At 43.0% G+C, this 25,101-nt stretch overlaps 1 protein-coding gene across 1 annotated transcript in view; it reads left to right on the top strand.

The window, feature by feature from the left end:
- The first annotated feature begins 5,792 nt into the window (after positions 1 to 5,792).
- The window catches only part of DKK2 (dickkopf WNT signaling pathway inhibitor 2), a 100,138-nt gene continuing 80,829 nt past the window's right edge, over positions 5,793 to 25,101 (top strand). The window contains exon 1 of the mRNA XM_058549870.1: positions 5,793 to 6,120. Within this exon, the coding sequence (XP_058405853.1) occupies positions 5,899 to 6,120 (222 nt within the window). The 5' untranslated portion in view covers positions 5,793 to 5,898. The remainder of the gene's footprint in view (positions 6,121 to 25,101) is intronic.

Raw genomic sequence — 25,101 nt, 5'->3', positions numbered from 1 at the left:
CAAATAAGAGACGGTACATGGAAAGTACTGAAGCCGGGGACATAGTGAGCATTCAGTATAGTTTGGTTATTATTATTATTTTTATTATTGCTATATATTCCAAGCCAGTTACCTACAAAATTCCTTAAGCTGTTTGAAGTTCAATATCTTGCCTTTCATACTCCAAACTGCTTTTGAGCATTGTAGCTTATTCCTAGAGTACCCAAAAGTAGGATCTATTTAAAAATGATCATTTGAAGATAAACTAAACACAATTTACATTTCCTATTACCATGCCCAACTATGCTTCAAACACAGATTTTAAATTGCCACTTGGGAACCTATTTCTTTATTTTCTGCAAATAGTTTTCCCATTATTTTCTATCTGTGCCACACTTTATTTTATAGATAAGGTTTTCCCCTGTTCCTTAGTCATCGGTTCGGGTCAATGACAAGGACAAACACATTGTAGCAGGACTGCATTAGCTAGTCTGCCCTTCCATTTTCTGTTATTCCCTTCTTCAAATGACCAATCACTTCTGACTGAATACACTGCCAGATTTTCAATAGTTTCCCCATTTGAGTAATGTTTTCTTTGGAAATAATCTGTAATGATAACAGGGTAGAAATCCATCCATCTTGCTGTTGACAGGTTGAGGGCTCATAGAATATGTTGCCCAACTCACTGTGGCTTCCAAACCTGAGCAGTTAACAGATTAAAACCAACCAACCAACACAACCTTCTCCCCAGTAAAAACAACAAAAACAGGCATTTAAAGATGCATGTTGCTGGACCCCTATCCCATGAGGTCCTGTCAAAAATACGGCAGCTCTAACTTCCTCATGGGACTTGTATAGAACCCTAGAGATGTAAGGCACAGAATTTGGAAACCACTGGTTCAGATTATCTAAAAGTTGTTTGTTTTGTTCCTCATCAAGATGAGATTTCTTGCAATGAACCTCTCTCAAGAATTAAGAACCTCTCTTTCACTGCCAAGTATAGGACTGTTTCCAAAGATGAATCTTGAAACAGCCTGCCAGAACTCAGCAATGGGAGTAAGTGGACCACCAAGAAGGATATGCAGCGTATAGGAAACTGTGCATCATGAAGGGAAGAGTTTGGTGTTAAACATTTGGAGATTGTTTCTAATCTCAACTCCACCTAAGGTCACTCACATGCACAAGAATCAATAGAAGTTTGTCTATCTGAGTCTCTGACTATATTATTTGCACACTTTTTATTAGTTGGGCTCAGGCTCTAGGGGAGGGATCTGTTCGGTAATTGTCTTTCATTTGGGTGGCAGACAAAGTATTGAGAAGATGATCAATATGTCAAGAGTCAAAAACCAAGCCATTGGCTAAGCAATTATTATGTTTCTGATTGATTTACTGTGAAATCCCTTGAACCATCTCATTTGTGCACATTGTGTCAAGCACAGCTAGAGATGTGAGTGATGAGACCTTCGCTCATTAGCTGGTCCTATTGTCCACAAGATCAGGGCAGAAAAGAGTTAACAGCTGAAACTACAGCAGGGGTCAAATAGGAGATGCAATTTTTCATATCTGGTATGGAAATTAGTCCTATCAAGAAACACAAAAAATGTTCATAATATTGGTGCTAACTTACCTTTATTACAAATTATTTAAAGTGTAATTGACAGCAACACATGGTGCTGTTGTTCCTAAGACAGAATGAGAAACATAAAAGTCTCATGTGATAAGATCCCAAGTGTGAGAATAGAGAAGCGGGTAGCCTGGTTTACTATGGAGAGAAGAAACCCACACAACCATATTCTCCAAATCCTTTAACATCCAACAAGATGAAGGTCTTTCACGTTCATCCTGTGTGGACAAGATGATTTGGGGTCCTATAGGACCTACTAAAATGTAATTTCCCTTCCCAAGTTTGCCATGGGATCATAATTCTGTTCTTACTAACCTAAAATGACCACAACTAGTGTCATTTCTTTGGGTTCAACCACAAATGTAGGACCGTCTCCCTGTAGACTACTAAAATGTACCTGCAACTTATAAGGAAAGGAGAGACTCTGGGGACATCTCTGAATTTTTATTCCCATAGTCACATGAATTCAGTCCAGCTCAGAAGTTCCAGATACCCTAGGAAAGACTGAGACTGGCAGAATGAGTAGTGGATGAGAACAGAGGAAGGCTCAGCGCAGCGACTCCCGAGAGCGGCCAGAGGCAGATTTCAGCGAGGCAAGGCCCTGACAGTGAACTGCAAGCCTCTCTCTGGCCGAGGCCCTGACTTACTCACCTTTGTATCGTCAAGGCCCTAAACTTAATAAATGTGCAATGAATACATGAACAACTGCTAAGTAGACTATTGTAGGAAGTGGTGACTAATACATGGAGAGAGATAATGGGATGAAAGACAAGAATAAAGCGACGAGATGTACACTTAGCTTACCTTGGGGCTACATATTCAGAAGGAAACCAGGATCCAGAAACAACTGCTGAGATGGTTGTGGTTTTTCTGTGGAACCAAAATGACCCCGCAGCTGGAGGAGTAGAGAGAAGAGGGAAAGTATGGCCAAAGGGAAAGACTTCCACGGAGGCGTTTTCATCCTATCCTTACTTATGTACACGTTGCTTTTATATGGTTACTCCCTAATGATGTTGTTGTAAAAGGCATAAAAAACCTGTTTTTCCAAGTGGAATATGAAGCTTGTGTCTTCCTACTTATGAAAACACACATGAGAAAACACATGTGGGGTTATGACAGTAATCCAAAGGATTCTGTTTATTGTGGTAGTCGATTTGGGGTATGCATATTTACTTTTCTACATACAGGTTATGTGTGTCTGTTTCTGTCTGTCGCACAGTTGTACAGAGAGCATTCGGATCATGAGTGAAATTAGTCTCTACCTCCTTTTTAGCCTGAAGTGTAATTGTCTATGATTTAGCACTTGATTCCATAAGTGTGATTTTGTTTTATACATACGTGAGAATGTCTCTGCAAGCGAACATCACGTGGACTTTGATTTTTAACTGTATTTGTACAGTTTGCTTTGGGAGCTTATAGGGTGTGGTGTGAGCTTCTGGGATAATCTCTTTTTCGCGAGACCCAGAGCCGAGGGCTTTCTTGAGAGTGAATTCGCTGAGGTCGACATTACTTTTTATTAGCACGTGTCACAAGTGGTAGGTCTGACTAGGTGGGATCCTATCTTGGTTGGAGGTAAAGAAAGAGGGAACTGACAGAAACAGGCAAAGCATCTTCCCACTTTGTCTTGGTTCACCTGAGTTTCTTCTCCAGCAAGTGGTGGACATCCACACCCCTCCAGGGGATGTAGAGTGACTGCTTCCCTACATATTTAGCTCTCTCTTGTCTTTTCTTGTGCTCTAAAATACTCGTGAAAAATATCTGAACCAGAGGACCCCTAACTTAATTTTCTCCTTTTCTCTAATGTTTTTTGATTGGCAAATCAGAATGAAGGCAAAAGATACACTCTCTGTGTAAGGTCTAAGCACAGCATCCCACTGCTTATTTGTAGGATCTGGATCGGTTTCCTTGCCCTCTGCAGTGTCTGGGATGCTTCAGCTTATCCCTACAAAGCCGTTCCTGCGCGTATTTTTAAAAAGAGAGAAAAAAATTAACGTGACAATCTCTACCCTAAGGAAGCACAAGGCAATCCAAAGAGAAGACAACATGACAGAGGGCTCCTCAAGTTTCAGTCCCCTTTTGCTTGTGTATTAAAAAAACAAATTTTTTTTTCTGAAAATGAAGAATTCCACGGCAGACAGACTCACAGATCAGGGCAGAGAAATGTGGAAAGCTGGTGCTCTCTGAGAGAACGCACGCTTTAGAACTCTGCCCTTTTCTGGGGAAAGGAAAAGATCACTAACGTTCGTACTTGGCGACCACAGGTTGACTGTATCCCACTGCACATGCTGGTGTCTGCCGGGATCAGGTGTGAAAGCAGAGGAGCTCAGGTCCGAAAATTCTAGAGTGTGGCTCCACTCTAGATTCCACCCTAATTCTAGAGAGCAGCCCCTTCCCCTGGCTCTGAGCCACCAAGTTGTGCCGCGCTGCCTCGATTTCTCCGCGCGCAGGAGAAAGGCAACAACTTCCGAACCACCGCTCTCACTGCTTTGGAAGCGTCGGTGCCTGATGGCCAAACCTCTCCAAGCCAAGCCTGCTGGGACCGCGTGTCTCCTGCAGCTCCTCCGAGCCTCGCCCGGCAGCTGCCACCCGCGCCCCCAAGCGCCGCGCGCCCGCGCGCCTTCGCCGCTCCGGGAGACTCCTTCCACCTTCGCAAAAGGGAACCGGCCCTGGGGGCCTTGGTGTCTGGCAGGAAAGTCTTCCCAAGGAATTCCCAGGGGCTAGGAGGCAGGAAGCTAAGGAAGGCGGGACCTCAAAGGCTCCCCTACCCCCGTCCATTCTTGTCTAGTGTTTCCTCTTCGCGAAGGGGCCAGTTGCCTGGCGCGGTAAAGTTGCCGGGTAGAGCTGTGAGGTTCAAACGCTCAGAGCGTCCCCGGGGGAAGCCGGTTCCTCCCAGCCCCGCAGAGACATAGACAGGCCTGCGGTGCGGTGGGTGTGGGCTGGAGGGCGGAGAAGGAGGAGACTAGAAAGTCCTAAACTAGAAAGTCTCCCGGCAAGGAGACTAGGAGCATCTTTCCCCTTCTCTTGTCCTCTTCTCCTCATCCGGATAGGTTGGGCACCCCCTGGCGCACCAACACAGCTCCAGCCTCATACATCCCCTGGGAGGCACAGGCTCAAACCCAGCGTGAGCGCGCACAGACACGGTATTAACGCCCCGACGCTCCCTTCCCTAACACTTCTCTAGGGCTTTTGCAGTGCTCCTGCCGGTGTCAGGGCCTGGACCTGGGTTGGGGACCCAAGGAACGGTGCTGGCGGCGCCGAAGCACGGGGGCAGTTTGCCCCTCTCCACTTCCACATTTGCCCTCCTCCTGTTGCCAAAGGCCCTTCCACCCACTGGAGCTGTTGTCAGGAATTAGGAGCTCTCCTGCTCCTCTGGGGGTGAATCTCACTTTCTCAGTTGTTGTGGGGCGGAAGAGGAGCGGGAGGGGGACGAGGCAGAAGCAGGAGGGGAAGCCGCAGAAGGAGCGGCCGCGGGGGAAGGGGAACAGGGGGCGGGAACGTGGGGGTTGAGGGAGACGTTTTCACTCTTTGTCACTCTTGTATTGGGGGCGGAGGAAAAAAACTCCACGGTGGGAAGCTATAAAAAGCACAGGGAGCGGCGGTGAGAGAGCAGACCGAGAGAGGGAGGCCTGGCCAGCGCAGGGCCGCTGCCAGGGCATCGCTGCCGGGTGCGCCCCGGGTACAACGCTGTGGGGCGACCTTGCGCGCGCGCGTGGGGACCGCGGCTCGCTCAGACCTGCAGGGTCCGGTCTGGAGGCGGTTCCTGATCCCCCATTCTAGCGCCCGCTAACTTTGAAAAGGAGGACTTGTGTCCTGCAGAGGTTGAGATATAAAGGATAGGGAAGGAACAGAGGAGAGAAAAGCGACTGAGGCCGGAGAAGGAGCTCGTGTAGACTCCTGAGCAATTCGGAGGAGGACTGGGCCGCGGAGACCCGGGCGGGACCGCAGAGGTGCGGGGCAAGGAGCCACGCAAGCGGTGCGGTCCGCGGGGCTGGGTCTTCTTGCACCTCGGGTCACGCCCCCTTGGCTGGAAGGCGCGTCGCTTTTGATTGCTTCCAGTTCCTGAGAACTTCCTGCCCCAGTGGAGAAGCGGGTCTGGTTTGGGTCGCGCTCGCTCCAGGTCTGAGGCGTGAGACTGAGTTCACCCGGGGCTGGGCCCCCAAAGCCAAGTGGGGTTAGGGGAACAGAGTCGGCGAGCCCCCGAGCCCCGAGTGAGGGGCCCCGAGTTGGGGTCCTCCTTCCCCTTGCATCCGCATCTCTCCTCGCTCTGCGCCTCCCCGGGGACCTCTCGCCGGGAGATGGCCGCGTTGATGTGGGGCAAGGACTCGTCCCGCTGCCTGCTCCTTCTGGCCGCGGTGCTGATGGCGGAGAGCTCACAGCTCGGCAGTTCGCGGGCCAAACTCAACTCCATCAAGTCCTCTCTGGGCGGGGAGACGCCTGCACAGGCCGCCAATCGATCTGCGGGGACATACCAAGGACTGGCTTTCGGCGGCAGTAAGAAGGGCAAAAACCTGGGGCAGGTAGGAAAACACCCCCAATACACTCTTCGGCTGGCACTCTTGCGCGCGTCATTTGCCTTTGCGCCCCTCGAGTGCGCTCCCAGGTGTGGCGCGCACGACAGCTGGGGAGGGGTTCCCTGAAGCAGGTCTGCGCGGGCGGGGGTGGCTGGGTGGCTGCTGGTGCTGGAGCGCGTGGAAAGGGCGGGTTAGGGTCTGTCCTTGCTTTGGGACATGGGACATGCACCAGGATCTAGTGCGAACCGGTGGGGAAAGTGGCCGGAATGATCCTTCTCCAAATCTAACACGGCGATGCCCAGGATGATGTTAATAGCTAACACATGGCAACGATTGTGTGTCAGGCACTGTTCTAAAAGTTTTACATGTATTTAATCTTCACAACCCTCTGAGCTAGGCGCTGTCACCGTCCCCGTTCTGCAAAGGCAGAAATTGAGGCACGGAGTAGAAGCTATTCGCCCAAGTCACACCGCTAGTGTAAGTGGCAGAGCGGGATTCCAACCAGAACTGTCGGACTCCGGGTCCTGGGCTCTTAACCATTACATTTTACAATCTGGAGGCGGAATTTACCCTTTTCAGGTTCTGCTTCCCTCCCAACCACTTTCTCCCTTCAAAGATGTGAGGTCCCAGAAAAGTTCAAAAGACGCGTATTTCTCACTCCTGTAGAATTGTAAATAAAAAAATCCAGGAGACAGCAGAATAATGAAGTGACAACGACAGCATCGGAGGCACGGGCGACCTGGGTGCCCACAAGGAAGACGCCGGGGGCATTTTTGCGAGAGGGAACTTTCCACCGGCATCTCCGTTTCTCTGTCACACAGACAGATAGATTGACAGTCACATGCAAACAGTTACACAAACAGACACACACAGAGACACGAGCGCGCACACTTGGCACCCGCTGTGGCCGGCGCGCAGCGGCCAGGAGATGGGGCTCTGTGGGCACTGGGAACCACGACAGCTCCCCCTTCCGCTCCTTTCGTAGGAAGCCAAACCGAAAGCCAGTTTGCCAAACAGCACAACACCTCGAACAGCTCAGCTGTCAACCCATGAAAGCGGCTCGTTGCCCCCAGATCCGGGCGGGGTTCTCTGTTTCATCAGGGGAGCCCGTTGCCGCCGCGCTGCGCTCTCTCGGTGCCCTCCATTGCCCCTGCCCCCAGTGCAGGCGGTAGGGTAAAGGTTGACAGTGGGGCCAGGCCTGGGTGGAAGCGAGGGAAGCCTTGGCCCGTCTTGGCCCCCTACTGCCCTCTGACGGGGACAGTTTTGCTAGTTTTGCAGTTCCAGAATGCTTCCTGGGCTTTGAAATGTCAAACATTTCAGCTATCCTCTCAAAGGAATAGGAAGTCTGCAATCACAGGATTTTTTTCAGGTCTTAAGGGAAATAAACTATATCTGGGCATACATACTACATGCAAACATCTCCTTTGCACTTTCTCACACATGTGTACATAACATCCACAATTACATGACCACTCTCATCTCTTTTTTCTCTTGCCTCGGAAGCACCCTGACGTTTTCAATAGGAATGGACTACATTCTCTTAAAAGTCCATCATGAGATGGGGAAAGGTTACAAAGGAAGGATGCTCTTAGCCCACACCATAACGCTTTTCTCTAATGCTACTGACTTCAAATTCCACACTGTCAGTGTGGAAAGAGCTTGATGTTTAGTTCAGCCAAGGACGGAGGGATGGACCCGATACTCTTTTGAGGTTCCTTTCGATTCTACTCCGTGTATGTTCTGTGAGTTTCTGTAAAGGACTTTCTGTTTCTGTCACCATTGGGCCCCAACCCCCGATGTTCCCCAAATTGTCAGTTGTGTCAGCACTGTCATTGCCATGGGGTTACATGGACTATACTGGGGGTGCACCCCAGAACCTTGCTTATCCTTTATTTTTCAGTGGTACATCTGTGTATAAGTATGTATAAAATATGTCTGTTTATTTTGCTCTCTCTCCAAATATCTGCTCCTTGAAGAGGTTGCAGCTCCACTTGCGTCTTCAAATTGAAAATTGATTGATTTATTTTACAAATGAGTTGAATTTCTTCTTTCTTTTTGAGTTGAATTTCTTATATGCTCTCCATTACTTAGTGGTTCTATGGAATATATTTCATTATATTTACTTAACTGTACTACCAGATCCTTAAAGTTTGACGTTGGGTTTGTGAGAAAATTGTAACTTATCAGAGATAATGGTCACAGAAAATAAAACATTGAGCTGACTCACAGGAAGATAGCTGGAAAATGGGAGAATTATCTTTTGTATACTGTGGCTTCTCACTTGTTTAGCGAGTGATCTAAAAATGTGTACTGTTATGAAGAAACAAGTGGAAAAATCTCTCTTCTTTCAAGTACGAAGAGGATTTCTTTGACTACTTAGGGTCTCTTTATCTTCTTTATTCCACTAATTATGTGGTGACCAAAATTCTTAGTACTCTTATTTTCAATAATAGAATGAAAATTAGAAAGACTTTTCAAAAGGCAGGATGCCACATCCTTTTGTGGAGAAAAATACTAGAATTGAAATGATGCTGAGCTGAATTTTTATCCATTGTGATAGAAAAATATGATTGATTGAGATGTTTGGAAGTGAAGTGGTAACTGATGAAACTAGGTAATTATGTAGTGCCATCCTGAGGCCAAATAAGTCTGATTCTCTCCCCTCCCCCCATCCTTATTGATGCTGCTGAAATATTCGCCTTTCAGAAATACAGGAACAAGAAACTGTAGGATGCAGCTTCAAGTGAGCATGTTAGAAACTTAGTCTTCAGTCTTCTTTTCCTTAAGTGAAAATTAAATAATCATCTATTTATTTTTTCTGATTTACTTTAAGCATACAGTATTAAAATAAAAAAATTTATTGCCATTGCAGAAGAAATTATTGCAGACATTTAATAATTCATTAATCTACAAAAGTGAAAATAAAACTAAACGAGCCCCAAGGTTTTCTCAATTCACTGTAGCCTGATTTCATGTAAAGAAGACATGCTTATTCATAGGAATTCTACTTGTTCCATAGGCAAGGTGGATTATTTGTAAATCATTTCTGGAAAAGCTGCCTTTGAAAATCAGGAAAGATTTAGAGGGCTCATAGAAAAAACGCACTGTTCTCCAGAGGTGTTGAAATTCTTGTTCTTATGTTTGTTTTCAAAGACACAGTAATGAGTTATGATGGAAACTGATATGGAAAATTGAATGTGGTGCTATTCAGTTGATGGATACGGAAGTAGCAAAAATGATTTTGCTGAATTATTCACATTAGTGTTTTCCATTGGCAACTATTGCCAATAAGTTTTATAAGGTAGTGTATGTACATACATGTACATGGGATAAATTAGGCTGTAGGACTGTTACTAACATATGTACGTGTTAATATTTATATATTTAAATTTATAAAGAGACTATTTCAAATTTCCTAAATCAAAAGTAATTTTAAACAAAATTTCAGTATCAAGTAGATAAATGTGTTCTGATTAAGGACACCGCTGCTCGACGCCACCCCTGGAGTTTGGGGTATTGACTCTCAGATGCCAGCTTAAAAACAAATTAAAAAAAAGCAATTTATAGAATCAACTTACCCTTTCAATTCACAAGTACTTTTCTGTGAATGAAAAACCTTTTGGATTTGAGTTCATAATCACTTCTTTTAGTCTTTATTCCTTGCTTTGTCTTTTTGAGACAAACAGATTAATTTGAATACAGTGCTGTAGGATTTTGAAACATTGTTAAAAGTTGTGAGTAGAACTGTGGAAAATAATTATATTTTAAGGGTAGATAAGCTTCCTGGCATGTATCTCTGAAAAGAAGCTGAAACTAGCTGAATGAAATTCAGATTCCATGATTTTCTGCCGTCGCTTGGACACTTGGAGGACGGTGGTTTGGATGAAGTCGTGTTACCCTGAAACAGCAGCTTGAGGGAGTCGGCTCGAGAGCACAAATACTCGTATATTGCGTTTTCTTTAATAAAAGTGCTGTATCTATGTGCATGCACAAACATTCACGAAAGTGCTTGGGAAATAAACCACAGACCCTGTTGTCTGCAGGTGATCTCTTCACTTTTTGAAATTATTCATGACTTTTTTTTTTAACCCCAGCCGAACATTCCCCTGCAAGAGAGTAAATGTCTGCCGTCTCCTCTGGACATCAGCTGATGCCAAATGTAATCGGGGAAGCAAATCATTTTTAAAATTAAATTTTCCAAACTAAAACGATTTTGAAATAATCCACGCTAAGGTTCCTTTTTTTCACTGTGAATAATAGAGAATTGACAGTTGACACAAGTGGCAAGTTACCTCGTGAATAGCAAGAAAAGTATTTTAATGATAATCTGGGTATGAGCAGCCATCATTTTAGTTTTGTGCAGAGTAGAGAGAGCAAGGGGCAAGGTTACCTAAACTCACTGCAGCTGTGGCTTTGATCCCACCGTGGTTTTTCTTAGGACTCCCCTCTGAAGCACACTCCTCCCCACGATGTTTCAAGTCTTACAGTTTTTAAAGTAGAGAAAGCAGTGTGATAGAAGGGTAGCTGATGCATTCTGTTCCAGGAGAATATTGCTGCCTCCTCTTCTTTTCTCTGCACAGTCATTTTAAATGTACATTAAAATCATCTTTTAAATGATAGAGGACATTTATAATACTCAATATATTTACCATTTTAGACTCAATCTCTTCTGGCTGTTCATTCTTTGGTATTAATACAACATCGAAATGAATTTCAGTCTTATTTCTCTCTGTGACTCCCTGTTGGCCTTCGACATCCTTGTACTTCATTTACCTCTGGTCACTTGTGCTCATCTGTAAAAAGGAGAGAAGGCAGCTCCTGGTTCTTTATCAGATCATTGAAAAGATTTATGTGATATTTGTGTCTGCCTGTGCCTCTTACCGGGTCATTTAAAATAAAAATCTGAAGCAAAACCTAAAGGGAAACAAGACTGTTATTAATTAATTAATTAATTAATAGATTTTGGCATTGTATAGGATTGCTTTACGGTTCCATGGAAAGATTAAAAATAAAATGCATGATGAAAATTTAGTATTCCCATTTCAGGGAAGCAGAAGTTAATTTTGTCTCCCTCCTCTGTCCATTCTTGCCAGGGACTAGAGAAGAACGGCAATTTTTCTCTAATTGGTGTATTTTTAGGACAAATGTAAACCAGTCTCCCAAGCAAAGAGGTCAACTGATATAAAATATGGGAGACTGTTTTGATCGGAACATTTGTCCGCAGGAAGAAAAGTCTCCATCCAAATATTTTCAAAAGTGGCTTCCCAGTGAGTCTCTCGTGCTAACAACTTTGGGTCACTGCCCACTTCTTTGGTTCAAATCAGCGATGGGCAAGTCATTCACACCAGCGTCTCGGCAGATGTCCTTCGGGAGAGATCATCCCTTGAATCTATGTCTTTGTGATGGTAAATCGAATCAGAAACGTTTACAGCAGAGGGATTTCAGTATCATACCTAAATTACTGTATTTTAACTCAAGTAGTTTCTGTAGCACTAAAAACAGAATTATTATTCTAATGCTTATTCCACAACCACTGAACCTATATAACAGGTTATGTTTGTGGGATCTTAATACTGCTTTAGATCTATCTATGTGCTCCAAATAATATATGTAAAAATAAAATCAACAAGAGCACAAGAGGAGTAAACTTTAAAAAGTTACTTATCTCTCCTCCACAGTCAAATAAAAGAGAGAAATGTGCATTGGATGTACTTTTAAATATACAACAATGTCTAATTTAATGGATTGGTTCTATTTATGTATTATAATTTGGTACACAGAATAGCTTAAATGTAAACATTTTGTGATTGTATGACATTTTAACTGTCCCACCCTGTCTAAACAAACAAATAAATAAAATCAGTGAGTGAATAAGCACACTAAGTGGCAAATCAAATGGAAACATCACAATTAGGAGGGGTGATTTCTTAAAGTGGTGGCTCCATCCAGACATTTCCTAAAGGATATTCGTTCTCCATGTGATGCTTTCTCATGTGAAATAAGAATGTTCTTTCTTCTGGGGGCTGGAAGAAGTGAGTGATCTTCAGACATATTATTTCTTTAAATTGGCTTGCAAGTAGTTATAACACACATTAAATTATAGCAAGAGGTTCCATTTCTTGATTATTTGTTCCGTGCCAGGCACTGGTCCAAATGCCTCATTTGAATTAATTCATTTTGATTTAACTCTTGGCAGCCCTTTGAAGCAAGTCCTAGTATCATCCTTATTTTTATAAATGATGAAATATTTTATAAATGTTATAACAATAATTTTCCTGAGACACAGAGAGGTTATGCAATTTGTACAAGTCACACAGCAGTAAGTGGAGAAAGCCAAAATACGAACCTAAGCAATCTGATGTTAGAGCCTGCCTACCTAACTACCCGGCAGTGGTGCTACAATATGCTGAGGTTGTTCTGGATTTAAGAGGGAACATGGACCTTCATTTTACCCTTCCCTCATATTTTCTAATGCCGTGAGTATCCCTCTAGGTTCCTTAAAAACTGCAACAAAACCTGAGCCCTACAGTAGCTGTAGCAGCCCAAATCTGTTAGTACCTCATGAACACAAAGGCAGGCTCCCCAGCCATTCATCATTTTCGTCTCTGCCTCTTCTTGCCTCCCTGCCAGGGTTAGTTCCCCAAAATCAAGGAAAACACCGCACCACACACTCACCCCTTTTCTCTCTTCTACTCTTTGCCATTAAATTATAGTGTTGCCCCAAGTAGAAGGGAATGCTGTGGGATAAATCCTATCTTCTCTTCTTTTCTCATGGCAACCACTACCCACTGCCCAGTACCCATGTCCCTGTGTCTGAGTGCCACCAGTCACCCATGGGTGTCAGCGAGGCAGAGGTCTTCTCAGTGACCTCTCCACAATGGCTTTATGTCAGTTTGGCCACACAGCTCACGCTCACAGTCCGATGGTCAGATCGGAGAGGGGGAAATTGTCTAGGGTTAGAGCCTGTTATTGCTTTTCCTTTACCCTTACTTTTGTGTGTGTGTGTGGGTGTGAGGAAGATCAGCCCTGAACTCACATCTGTTGCCAATTCTCCTCTTTTTTGCTGAAGAAGAATGGCCCTGGGCTAACATCCACGCCCATCTTCCTCTACTTTACATATGGGACGCCATCACAACATGGCTTGATGAGCGGTGTGTAGGTCCCTGCCTGGGATCCGAACCTGCAAACCCTGGGCCGCCAAAGCAGATTGCTGAACTTAACCACTATGCCACCAGGCCTGCCGCCCTTTTTCCTTACTTTTGACCCCTCCTGGCTGCCTTTCAGAGAATCAGACACTCTGTAGCAGCACCACAGCACTACAGTTTTCCAACAGGTTCTAAATCCCGGCTTGCCACTGACTAACTTAGTGTCTTCGGAAAATCACTTAATCTCTGGTTCTTTTTTAAAAAAATATGTAAAATAGGATAACAATAACAATAGCAATCATAATAGTAATGATACTTCCCTTACTGGGCCACAGGGAGGAGGAGGAAGGAGCACTTAGCAACCGTGCTGATGTCACTGTTACTCCTACCGTTGCAGAGATAAGCCGGTCCAAGCACTCTGCACAGAATGGAAAGTGGCTGCCTGCTCTCCCCCCACGCTGGGCAGAGGTGACCAAGCGAACGCATGTGGTGTGCGTGGAGGAAACAAATGAACTCCTCAGTTACGCCACTTGTAAAACACACAACGCAAGACAAAAGAAACACACACACACACACAAACACACACACTATAACATTTCCTGTAATGAATGTTAACATTAAGAGGGATGGTAAGTCAGTGTTGTCTTGTAAAAAGTAAGACAATAGCACATAGTTGAGTAACTGGTGAAATTACGCAGAAGCAAGGGTACGTCAGACATTAGCAATGTAATCGCGGTAAGTGGAGGTCCTAACAACCACGGTGATATTACTTAGGCACAAGAACAAAAATAATTGAACAACATGTTTGAGTCGGCTACTGACGGCATTAATCTGATATTCTCTGAAGTCAGAGAGCCTCTGCTGGCCGGCCCGTGGCTTAGTGGTTAAGTGCGCGCGCTCCGCTGCTGGCTGCCGGGACCGGATCCCGGGCGCTCACCAGTGCACCGCTTCTGTGGCCATGCTGAGGCCGCGTGTCCCACATGCAGCAGCTAGAAGGGTGTGCAGCTATGACATACAACTATCTACTGGGGACTTTGGGGGGAAAAAAAGAAAAAAAAAGAAAATACACTACTTAAAAAAAAAAGAGAGCCTCTGAGAGGCAAATTTCTTGACACTGTCTGCACAGTGCCTGGGGCTCAGAGAGCTTGCTGAGAGTCTGAGAGTCTGGGAAGATTACAACCCTCTTTGAGTGTTAGCTGTCCCGCCAGGAGGACTCACAAATTCAGGGCTCCTTGTTCCCATTCCGTCCCTTTCTCTTTCTTTTCTTGTTTTATTTGAGTTATTTTTTTCAAAATTCAGGTAATTTGGAATTATTTTAATAATGTTAAATTGAGAGCGAAAGTCATCTTATTGAAGTATGTGATATGTTTCTTTTAACATATTGGAAACCAGCTGTTTGCCAATAAGCGTTTCTATCTAGAAGTGAACTAAAAAACTTCACCCAAATGGGAGGACAGGGGGAAATTGTCATTTGAAACCAACTGAAATGACAGCTCACATTCAAGTAATGGTCTTCACTTGCTCACTCTAGCTTCACTTCATCTGAACTCTTTGAAACTTGGCTTAACGACATTTTGTTGATTTGTCCCTGGAAATACAGCCTTTTTCCAGCGTCTGTCCTCTGCTCTCTGCAGCCTGTTGTCTTCCCTTTACACCGAATAGGTCCCCTTGCTTCTGTACTGTTCCACGTTTCTCTTGTCCTTTCTGGCTCATTCCTCTGTATTGCTTTTGCTGATTCCTCCACAACCTTCTACCCACAAACGGGGGCATACCTCACGAACGCCCTCTTTCCTTCTGTTCCACTTTCCTCTGCTGATGTGATTTCCTTCTTTGCAGTCGTTTGTCACATATGCAGCTAACCACCTTTAGCCTGACAGAACTTCTGAGCCCCCTTGCCTGCTCAACAGTTTGGAAGTCCTTCCAGAGACAAACAAGCAAAAAATCCCCATATCAAAAATTAAGTCTTTTGTGTCTGACTTCAAGTTGTCTGGAGTTGGACAACCGAGCTTTCTGATTTCTCAAGGCAGTCAAAGAGCCTGGTAAAGGTGCCCCGGGTCAGACGAACACCAGCTGCAACGGCATGATGGCAATCGCGTCAGTAGGATTTAACACAACTAGTGAAAAGAAGTGGGTTGACCGTACTGTCCTGGCTCTCTTCTTCAGTCGTGATACTTTAATGACATGATTAGCTAGAAGCCTGGCAGGAGAGAGTCTGCATTGGGACGGCAGGAGCACACGACAGAAGGGGGATAACAGTGGCCTGCGGGACAAAGGATGGCTTGACCTCTGTCCAAGCATCATCTCGGATAGGCCAATGGTTTTAAAACTTTCTGACAGAGATGCATGGAGAGAAATACATTTTACCTTGTGATCCAGTACACACACTCCTGAAAAAATAGTTTCGAAAATGAATACTCTTACGATGGGTAAGGCAGTGAGACATTTTTTATTTTAGTCCTTTCCTTTTGTTCTGCTCAGTACTATTCCCTATTCTGCCCTATTCTCCCTCTTTCTGTCTCTCTTTTTAATGCTGGTCGTGACTCAGCATTAATTGAATGGAATTGATTGATCAAAACCTGTGGTTTGAAAACCACGGATGGTTAAACTGCTGTCTTGCCCCGCAGGAAACTCAGGGCTCTCTGCTTGGAGGTCAGCGGCCCTTCAGGAGTCAGCCCTAGGGAGGGAGGTGGACAGCAGAGCCAGGCAGGTCTTCATGGAGAGAAGCGTCCACCATCTCAGCCCTATCCCCCTTTCCCTTCTGCAAGTGCTTGTCAGCCTCTGTCTGTGTGTGGTGACCTCTTCCCCCAGGGGTGTGCTGGACCTCTGCCTCTTCCTCCACTTCTGGGAGGAAGGGACTGATAACTATGCTGCGTTTGGTCCTTGGAGGTTTCAGGCATGTTTGATCTGCATCTGTTATCCCACATTAGTACTGTTCTTTCTGGGTGGGTGTGTGTGTGCCGTCATACTTTATTTCTGAGACTATGCAGCGGAAGATGGCTACAGTCTCTACATGGGGCGGCAGGTGAATCTGGAAGAGCACACGATATACATTCAGAAGACTTGGTGAGCCCACAGTTTAACCTGCTGGATCTTGAAGAAATCGTCCAACACTTTTAAGTGTTAGTTTTCTCCTCAGTAATATGGTAGTCATAATCATAGTGTCTTTTCTTGTCTCTTTGCAAAATATAAAACATTGCTTATTTACATTAACATCATTAGAAGTTGTTTTACGAAAGACAAAATTAAGACCTTTCCACTCCGAGTTTATGAAGGGCAAATTTGAATTAGACAGAATCCACTCAAGAATGAGTTAATCTAGTTGGATTTTGTGATTCTGGAATCATAAATTCAGTTTTTGTTTTTATAGATTGCCTTTTTTTTTATAGGCAGAGAGATTGAAAGTGGAAGACGTTTTTTGGTTTTGTTTTCTTTTTTTACTTGTTTTAATTTTCCTGGAGTTCTTCAAAAATTTGAGTACCAGTAGTAATATTTCCACCTTTCACATTAAAACTTAGGGTTTTTTGATTTTTATTTTTTGTTTCTTCAGGCTACACACAGCTCTCTTGCCTGTTGTTGGAATATCCTGCCTACGACATTCAAGAAGACCCTTGCCTCTTTTTGCTGTCATGTCTGAGATGTGATACTATTTATATATTTTTAAAACATCTTGGGAAGGCATATTAAGGGTCTCGATAATAGAAATAAGTGTATTTTTAAAGCTCTGAAACTAAGCTTGAGAGTCATATTTTGGGCACATTATAAATTACAGGGTTCAGAATGGATAAAGTTCAGGGAAATAGCCGATTGTAAAGTCAGGCTTTATGGGTGTGAAATCACACGGGCTGTGACAGAGGAAACGCATTTTGCCAAAAACTCTTCAGACAGGAAAGTGGGTATTTTTCAAAGCTGATTGCTAAGGAGGCGTTTCCTAGTGAACAATGTAATAACTCTGATCATTCATGTTACATGTGCAGGAATCTCACCCAACCATTTGCCCACGCTGGAAACGGTCTAGGCTTCCTGCTGTCTATCCCTGCTCCTAAGCAATTATTCTCTACTTTATGGGATTCTACCAGTTCCCTAATATTGATCCCTTTTGCTGATCTTTTTTATTGTCATCCCAATTGGCCTTGCCTTGATTCAGACCATTATCATTTCCCAATGGACTATTACAGTATTGTAACAGTCTTGGACTTCTCCAAACCATCCTCCACACTACTGCTAAAGTGAGATTTCTAAAGTAAAAATCTGATCAGGCTATTCTCCATCTTACGTCCATTTCTAGAGCATGAAGTCTAAACTTGTCAACACGGCACATACTGTCGCGAGTTATCTTGTTTCTCTCCACTCTGTCCCGGGGTCTGCACAGCCAATGAGTGGATTAGAGGCAGAGCTGGCGTTTAAAGCCAGCCAGTCTTACTTGAGTGTCTGTGCTCAATCACTGTGCTGTGCTGCTGCCTCGTGTAAATCGGAGGCCAGGGAAACCAGCTAGAGACTTTTTACTGGTACGTTTCAAAATTCAGATGTGATTAAATTCTTCAGGTGAGCCAGTCAACTTGCTAATTGCTTACTTACTTTTTAGATGTATTAAATGCTATGATCACAGTCAACAAACATTGATTAGACATGTATGCTATGCTGGATCATTGGTATAGGTACCCAGAAAAACAAATGTGGTCTTCTTGTGGAATCCAGCTGGAATTTTAAGGTTGAAAGAGGCACCCAGAAATTGTCTAGTTCATGCCTCTATTTCCAGTACAATATTAGAACTGTACAACTTGATGAGTTTTCCTTTTTATAAAGATTTCTAAGGATGAACACTTGTATTGCATCTCTTAGTTATCTTAACTTTAATTATGTAAAGAATGGGAACATTCTGCTTTCTGCTGCAAGTGAAGCATGAATAAAACAAAGCCGGATATCAATCTCTATGTCAAACTCTTCCTCGTTCACAGAAAATGTAATCAGGTTATTTTAGTCATTCTTCACAGATGCCACTCTGGTTCCCTTGATGGACGGTAAGGCTGACCTGGAAGAGTAAGATTATCTCCATAAACAGTCATGAAAAGGTCTATTCGTGTTGGATATTATGGTGACAATGTAAAGAGGTGGTGTCTGCCTTTTCTTTTCCAAATACTTTAGAAGGAATTAAATTTTTATTTCTTTTTTCCTCTTTAAATGCCTCACTGTTCCCTGAGGAAGTCTGATCCTAATTTTGTCATTTGCAAAGCACTAAAGAAACATCAGTGGGAAGAGGCAGGCTTACAAGGAATTAGAAGCATGGTAAGAAATAACAAAGTTGTTGGGCTGGCCCCGGGGCGTAGCAGTTAAGTGCACGCGCTCCGCTGCTGGCGGCCCGGGTTCGGATCCCCGGTGCACATTGATGCGCCGCTTGTCAGGCCATGCTGTGGGGTCATCCCACATAAAGTGGAGGAAGTTAGCTCAGGGCCAGTCTTCCTCAGCAAAAAGAGGAGGATTGGCAGATGTTAGCTCAGGGATGAGCTTCCTCACAGAAAATAACAAAGTTGCCCTACAACTAAATAAGGAAGTTTGCGCTTCCAAAGTGGGAAGGCCCGAGTCTGGTAGCCTCAGAGTGGATTGGTGGAGGGGTGTGTTGAGTAAGGAGGACAAGGTCTTAGTACAGGTGGAGCAGAGGGACGGTGTGTGTGCTGAACTATATCAAAGAAAGAAACTTGATAATGATGCAAGTTTAAAATGATCTCATAGGTTTTTTTAAACAAGCACACTCAAACATTGTTTTTCCAAATTAGTCATTGCAGAAATCTTGTTCCTTGGGCTCTGTCCTTTAGACTTTTCTTTTGAAACTAACTTCACACGTAGCTTACGTGGTTATTTATTCTAGGCCATAACTTGATGACCATAAATAACATTATGCATATTTATTAACACACCACATTCAAAATACTTGGCTCTGAGTGGCTTTGTGTCATTTCCATAAACCAAATAAACCCTGCAGAGATGAGGATGTCAAAGAAGTGAGATGTCGTTTCTGAAAATACTTCCGAAAAGCTGCACAAGACAAACTGAGCTGTGGGATGGATGGTGTGCTCACACCGTAAACCCTTCAGTGTTGACTGTTTTATGATGGAATATCCTCGGTTGCCTTTATTGTCTCAAAATTAACAATGTTTATGTGTAATTTTATCTTCTAATCAGATGTTGTCCGTTGGCAGAACCTGGTCAGAATTTATGTAACATGGTTGCTATTCTCAGAGAATCATGATGTCCAGGAAGCAGTTAATGAGCACAAGCTAGCAATATGTCCCCAATCCAAAACCCACTCTTTTCCTGAAAGAAGAGGCGGGAACGAAACAGGCCCAGTGCAATTCCCTAGAGCCCAGGCTGGTGACACATGTTACTTCATGCGTGGCTTGTTAGAGAAAATGAGTGGGCTGAGGCCAAAAGAATAGAAATAAAAGTCTGTCAAAAGTTATTTTTTTAATGCAAACACATTCTATTAAAATTTCCGAGAAAAAGCTAAACCACTTAAATCAGTAAAAATGTTCCTGCAATTGTTCAAATTAATACAATGCTTCCAAAGTGCTCTTGGACATCCTTGCAAATTTCCTTGCTTGCCTATTTGGCCTACTGCTATCTTCCCAACGCTCTGCCAAAGGAAATGGCTTTTGGGGGCCGACCCGGTGGCTTAGCGGTTAAGTGCTCGCGCTCCGCTACTGGCGGCCTGGGTTTGGATCCCGGGCGTGCACCAACGCACTGCTTGTCCAGCCATGCTGAGGCGGCGTCCCACATACAGCAACTAGAAGGATGTGCGACTATGACATACAACTATCTACTGGGGCTTTGGGGAGAGAAAGGGGAAAAAAAGGAGAAGGATTGGCAGTAGATGTTAGCTTAGGGCCGGTCTTCCTCAGCAAAAAGAGAAGGATTGGCATGGATGTTAGCTCAGGGCTGATCTTCCTCACAAAAAAAAAAAAAAAGAAAAAAAGAAGGAAATGGCTTTTTAACAAGAAAAATCTTCTTGAAATTATGTTTCCAATGGTGTCCTGGCCACACCAGCTGCAACACATTGTAACTGAATTTTAGTCTCTGTTGGTTCTCATTGTTAAAAGCACCAATGACCAACACTCAGGCTTTATGCCACAGCCATCCCAGTGTTGCTCACAAATTGGATTGGAGTGTGCTCTGTAAATTGTCTTGTTAGAAAATACAAGCTTTCAACACAAAAAAAGCAAATATAGTTGATGACCTGGCACTTAAAAAATTAAGTAATAGCAAAAAATATAATTCTGGTTCTCAGTAAACATAATAAAAGAGAGTATAGCTCAACTTCATCAGTAATTCTGTTTTTTAAAAGAGTCTACTTTTGGGAGAGTCAGAGACTAAATGGAGAGAATGCTCTGGTGATTGGTACCAAGATGTTCTGCATTTTCAAGGACTGCTTAAAATATCTTAGGGAATCAAGGCAGAGTGGTCAGAACAAGGGACAAATTATTGATTTCAAATCCATGCTCTTAGCTTTAAGAATTGCATCCTCAGTGAAGAGCCTACAGCAATCATCATAAAGAGATTTAGTGTAAGGACTTGACAGAATGATATTCTGAAGCTAAGATGTATGGAAAGGAAAGGAAGAGCGTAACGGAAAGCGACTTGTCACTCAAGCATAAAATCAAGCGCGATGAACAGGCCAACCTCCACACCAAGATCATCGCCTTTCCACGGGTAATGCAGTCTGATACTAAACCTGGTGTCACTATACCTCTGCACTACATTCCTAGCACCGCCTACAGCCAGCATTAAGTGTGGTTGGATATCTGAGCAACATATAGTGCCTTGCTCCTAGAAGATAGGACAACTGACATTCGTTGAGCACCTACTTTATGTTATCTCACTTAACCTTCTCAATACCCTGCACATGCTCTGTATTTACATGTGCAGAGAACTCAGTAAATGTTTGAGAAAGGCAGTCAGGCAAGAAGGAAGATGCTGGAAAAGTGACCATATACATTATGAGTAAACTCAACATTTAGTATCTGTGGTCCCATGATGGCTCAGCTTCAAACTCAGAGTTAACTGGTTACAGTTTTAATGTAGAATAGTTTTGCCTTGCCGAGTTAAGTGGAGAGACCACTGAAGTGTTTTTTTTTTTTTTAATTTGTAAAAGTGAATGAGATTCAGATGGCCATCAAGTCACAGGCTATCATACAGATGGCCAACAGATACATGAAAAGATGCTCAATATCATTAATGATCAGGGAAATGCACATCAAAGCCACAATGAGATATTACCTCACACCTGTTAGAATGGCTTTTATCAAAACAACGAAAGATAACAAGTGTTGGAGAGGATGTGGAGACAAGGGAACCCTTGTGCACTGTTGGTGGAAATGTAAATTGGTGAAGTCACCATGGAAAACAGAAAGGAGATTCCTCAGATAAATAGAACTACCATATGATTCAGCAATTCTACTTCTAGGTATTTATCAGAAGAACACTAAAACTAACTCGAAAAGATATACGCATCCCCACGTTCATTGCAGCATTATTTACAATAGCCAAGACTTGGAAGCAACCTAAGTGTCCATGGATGGATGAATGGATAAAGAAGATGTGGTACATATGTATGATGGAATATTATTGAGCCACAAAAAGGAATGAAATCTTGCCATTTGTGACAACATGGATGGGCCTTGAGGGCATTATGCTAAGTGAAGTAAGACCGAGAAAGACAAATACCATGTGATCTCATACGTGGAATCTAAAAGCAAAAACAAACAGAAACCAAGCTTACAGTTATGAAGAACAGATTGGTGGTTGCCACAGTCAGGCGGTGGGGTATGGGAGAATAAAAAATTTTTTAAAAAATGGATAAACAAAGAAAGTGGAGAGACATAATCTGATCACTGAAACTAGAGACTGTCACAACTCCATGGGAAATTAGTTTAGAAAGTGTCTGATTATTCTTTTACATACTTCATTCCTTTTACAAAATATTTTTTAATTATACAGAAATCTAAAAGCATGTTTTGCTGAAGCAGGTCTTGCATGAACAAGAAAGAAAAATGATCAGTGGCGTTTAATCTGAATTGTGAGTAATTTCTCTAGTCAGTCTATGTTCTTGGCTTAATTAAGATTATGAGTTCTTGGTTCAAGTCCCTGAAAATTAAGGTGAATATTCTGATTGGGTCAAATTGGGATCTATTGAATGGGATTTGTGAAATCTTTGTCATAGTTACTGCATTTTCAGGATGATATTGCAACTACAGGTGTATTTTAAAATCTACGTTTCCTTTCCATTTCCTTACCAAGCTGAGAAAAAAAAAGTGAAGGAGATTGTTTTCCCCATATTGGAGTTTTATGTTGTTTTGTTTTAGGAGCTTAGCAACTTAGAATTTTTGTGCCTGGAAACTCTAGAAACATAATCAAAGTCCCTGTCTTCTCGCCTCTGAAGAGGAAACCAAAATTGCCATAATCTTCAAGGGAAACACACTATAAATTTCCATTAAAGGAAAAAAAAACATTTTAAATATCTGATCATTACTAATGGTTACTAAAAGGTAACTGATTGTCAAACAAGGACTTTAAGGATAGCTTGTTGGAAATTCAGCCCCCAAAATTGCAAAAAGGTGAGTGTCAGTTCTTCTAGATATCAGTTTTAGTGGGGGGAAAAGGCAATTAATACTAATTCTTCAGTAGATCCTGGCTTGTCCACCGTGTTTTCTCTGACCAGACTTCCATTAATGAGCAGGAAGTCGAGGTGTGGGCCACACGTCCCACTACATTTAGAAGGACTCGGGAAGAGAGACATTCTCTCATTGGTGTGATTGTTGCAAACCCGGCAACAGGAGCATGGAGCATTTTTGGAACGTGCACATGCTTAGCACCTGGGATTTTCTGAGAGCGAAAGTCATACTTCATCCGTCACCAGAATAAAAAGCCAAATGCCGATCTGAAGGAGGACTTCTGAGGCCATTCTTCTGGAGCTAGCACTACACCCTACTTGTCATCTCTCAGACATAAGCCTTTAATCCCTCTTCCTAAAATTGTTTATTTTAAAATATGAGAAAGGCTAAGGATGTCACAGCTGAGCTGTGCTTTCTCTGTAAAGAATCCCATCCTTCAACCCCATCTTCAGTGGAGAAGCTGGCATTTCATGTGCTGAGCAGATGGCGTCCTGCAGCCCTGGCTGGCCCGTATGTGCAGCTGTGCTGCTCTGGCACACAGGTGTCCTGATTTGGACCTTCTTGGAATTCTGACACCACACTTTCCTCCATTGGGAAGCATGCCTTGGCTATGCTCTTTTCCAGTGACAACAGACATACTGGCCTCACAAGACCAGCTCTGACTAAGGTGATAACCCTCCAGCTCATATTTAACTGGGAGCTAGGGCGTGGAGTTCGTTCTAAGATTCTGGGCCAACATTTTGGTTTTGATTTCCTCTTTTGTGTTGTGTTTTGTCATTCCATCTCCTCCCTTCACCTCTCTGAAGTTTAGGTACTTCTCAGAAGGGTGGGAAGTCCCTCTGAGGCAGAAATTGGTGCTGTAATAAACAAACAAATGAAGCTAAAAATTGTCCATAAAATGGGTGGCTTTTCCAATCATTGGCAAATATTGGGCAACCACATTCCAATGTTAAGTAACCTTCAAGGGTTTAAAAATGAGGAAAACTAGACAAATTCATTAAACTTTTCATAGCATTTAACAAAAACTACTGTCAATGTAAAAGGAGATTTCAAAAATGTAGGCAAAAGAGAAATTTAGTGGCTGTTCCTTCTGCATAATCTTTTGCATAATCATTTCAGACTCACCAAAAATATTCCTCAGTGCAGAGCCCAGATGTTTTGAAGTTTGTTTTTTTAAAGAACACAATATTTAAGAACTTTCCCATTTCCTTCCGTCTTAGTAACAGCTGCCTCTAACAACTGCTCGTAATGAATATGGCATACGGTAAGAAAAGCTTTAGTGGAAATAACGAAGGAAGTAGATAGTGCCACAATTTACAACGTTAGACAGTGTTCTTGCCCTGTCTCTGATTCTTTCTTTCTCAAAAGATAGTTTTGAAAATTATGTCTCATTTATTAAAAGCTACTGCTCTTCGCTCAAGTGTGCCCTACAAAATTGCTTGGCTCTGCCTTTAGAGAAGCAGATATTATTACTCAGCTCAGGAGGGAACTAGAAGTTTATTACCCAGAAGTGATTTCATCCCACTGCATTAAGATAATTCAACCATTGCCATTGATCTAAAAAGAATCATATAATTGGAAGAGACATTCTGATCTTCAAAAAGTGAAGGTTTATTTTATAGAATGATGAGTTTGATACTGGTTCTGGACTACATTACAAAGAAGATTATAAAATTAAGTACCTAGGGAAATAGACATATGTAAGAAATAACACAGGTTTACTTAGAATAAATCATGACAAACTAATTTTATTATTTCCTGAGCAAGGGAACTGGCCTGCTCTCAGGATGATGTGTATTGCCATCTATGCTCATTCCCTTTGTGACTGAATGGTCTTGTGGCTTTAAAGACCACCATGCGCCCATATTTATATCTCCAGGCAAAACCTCTCTCTTGAACTTCAGAATAATATATCCAAGTGTCAACCTAACATTTCCACTAAGAGCTATTTTATACCTACCATATCAAAATCTCGTGTTTTCCCTTTTCCAAACCTGCACCTCCCATGTATTTCCTCATCTCATTTGATGGCAAATCCATTTTTATAATTGCTCAAGCAGAAGTCTTGGATTCATCTCTAACTTTTCTCTTTCCCGCACACTCACATTCAGCCCATCAGGAAAGCCCCTTAGCTCCATCTTCAAAATATATCCATAGATCAAAACAGGCATTGCTACAAA

This window comes from Diceros bicornis, chromosome 11, assembly GCF_020826845.1.
Source record: "Diceros bicornis minor isolate mBicDic1 chromosome 11, mDicBic1.mat.cur, whole genome shotgun sequence".
Taxonomy (NCBI): Eukaryota; Metazoa; Chordata; class Mammalia; order Perissodactyla; family Rhinocerotidae; genus Diceros; species Diceros bicornis.
The sequence above is the reverse complement of the archived record's forward strand: the minus strand, read 5'-3'. Positions and strand labels throughout refer to the sequence as shown.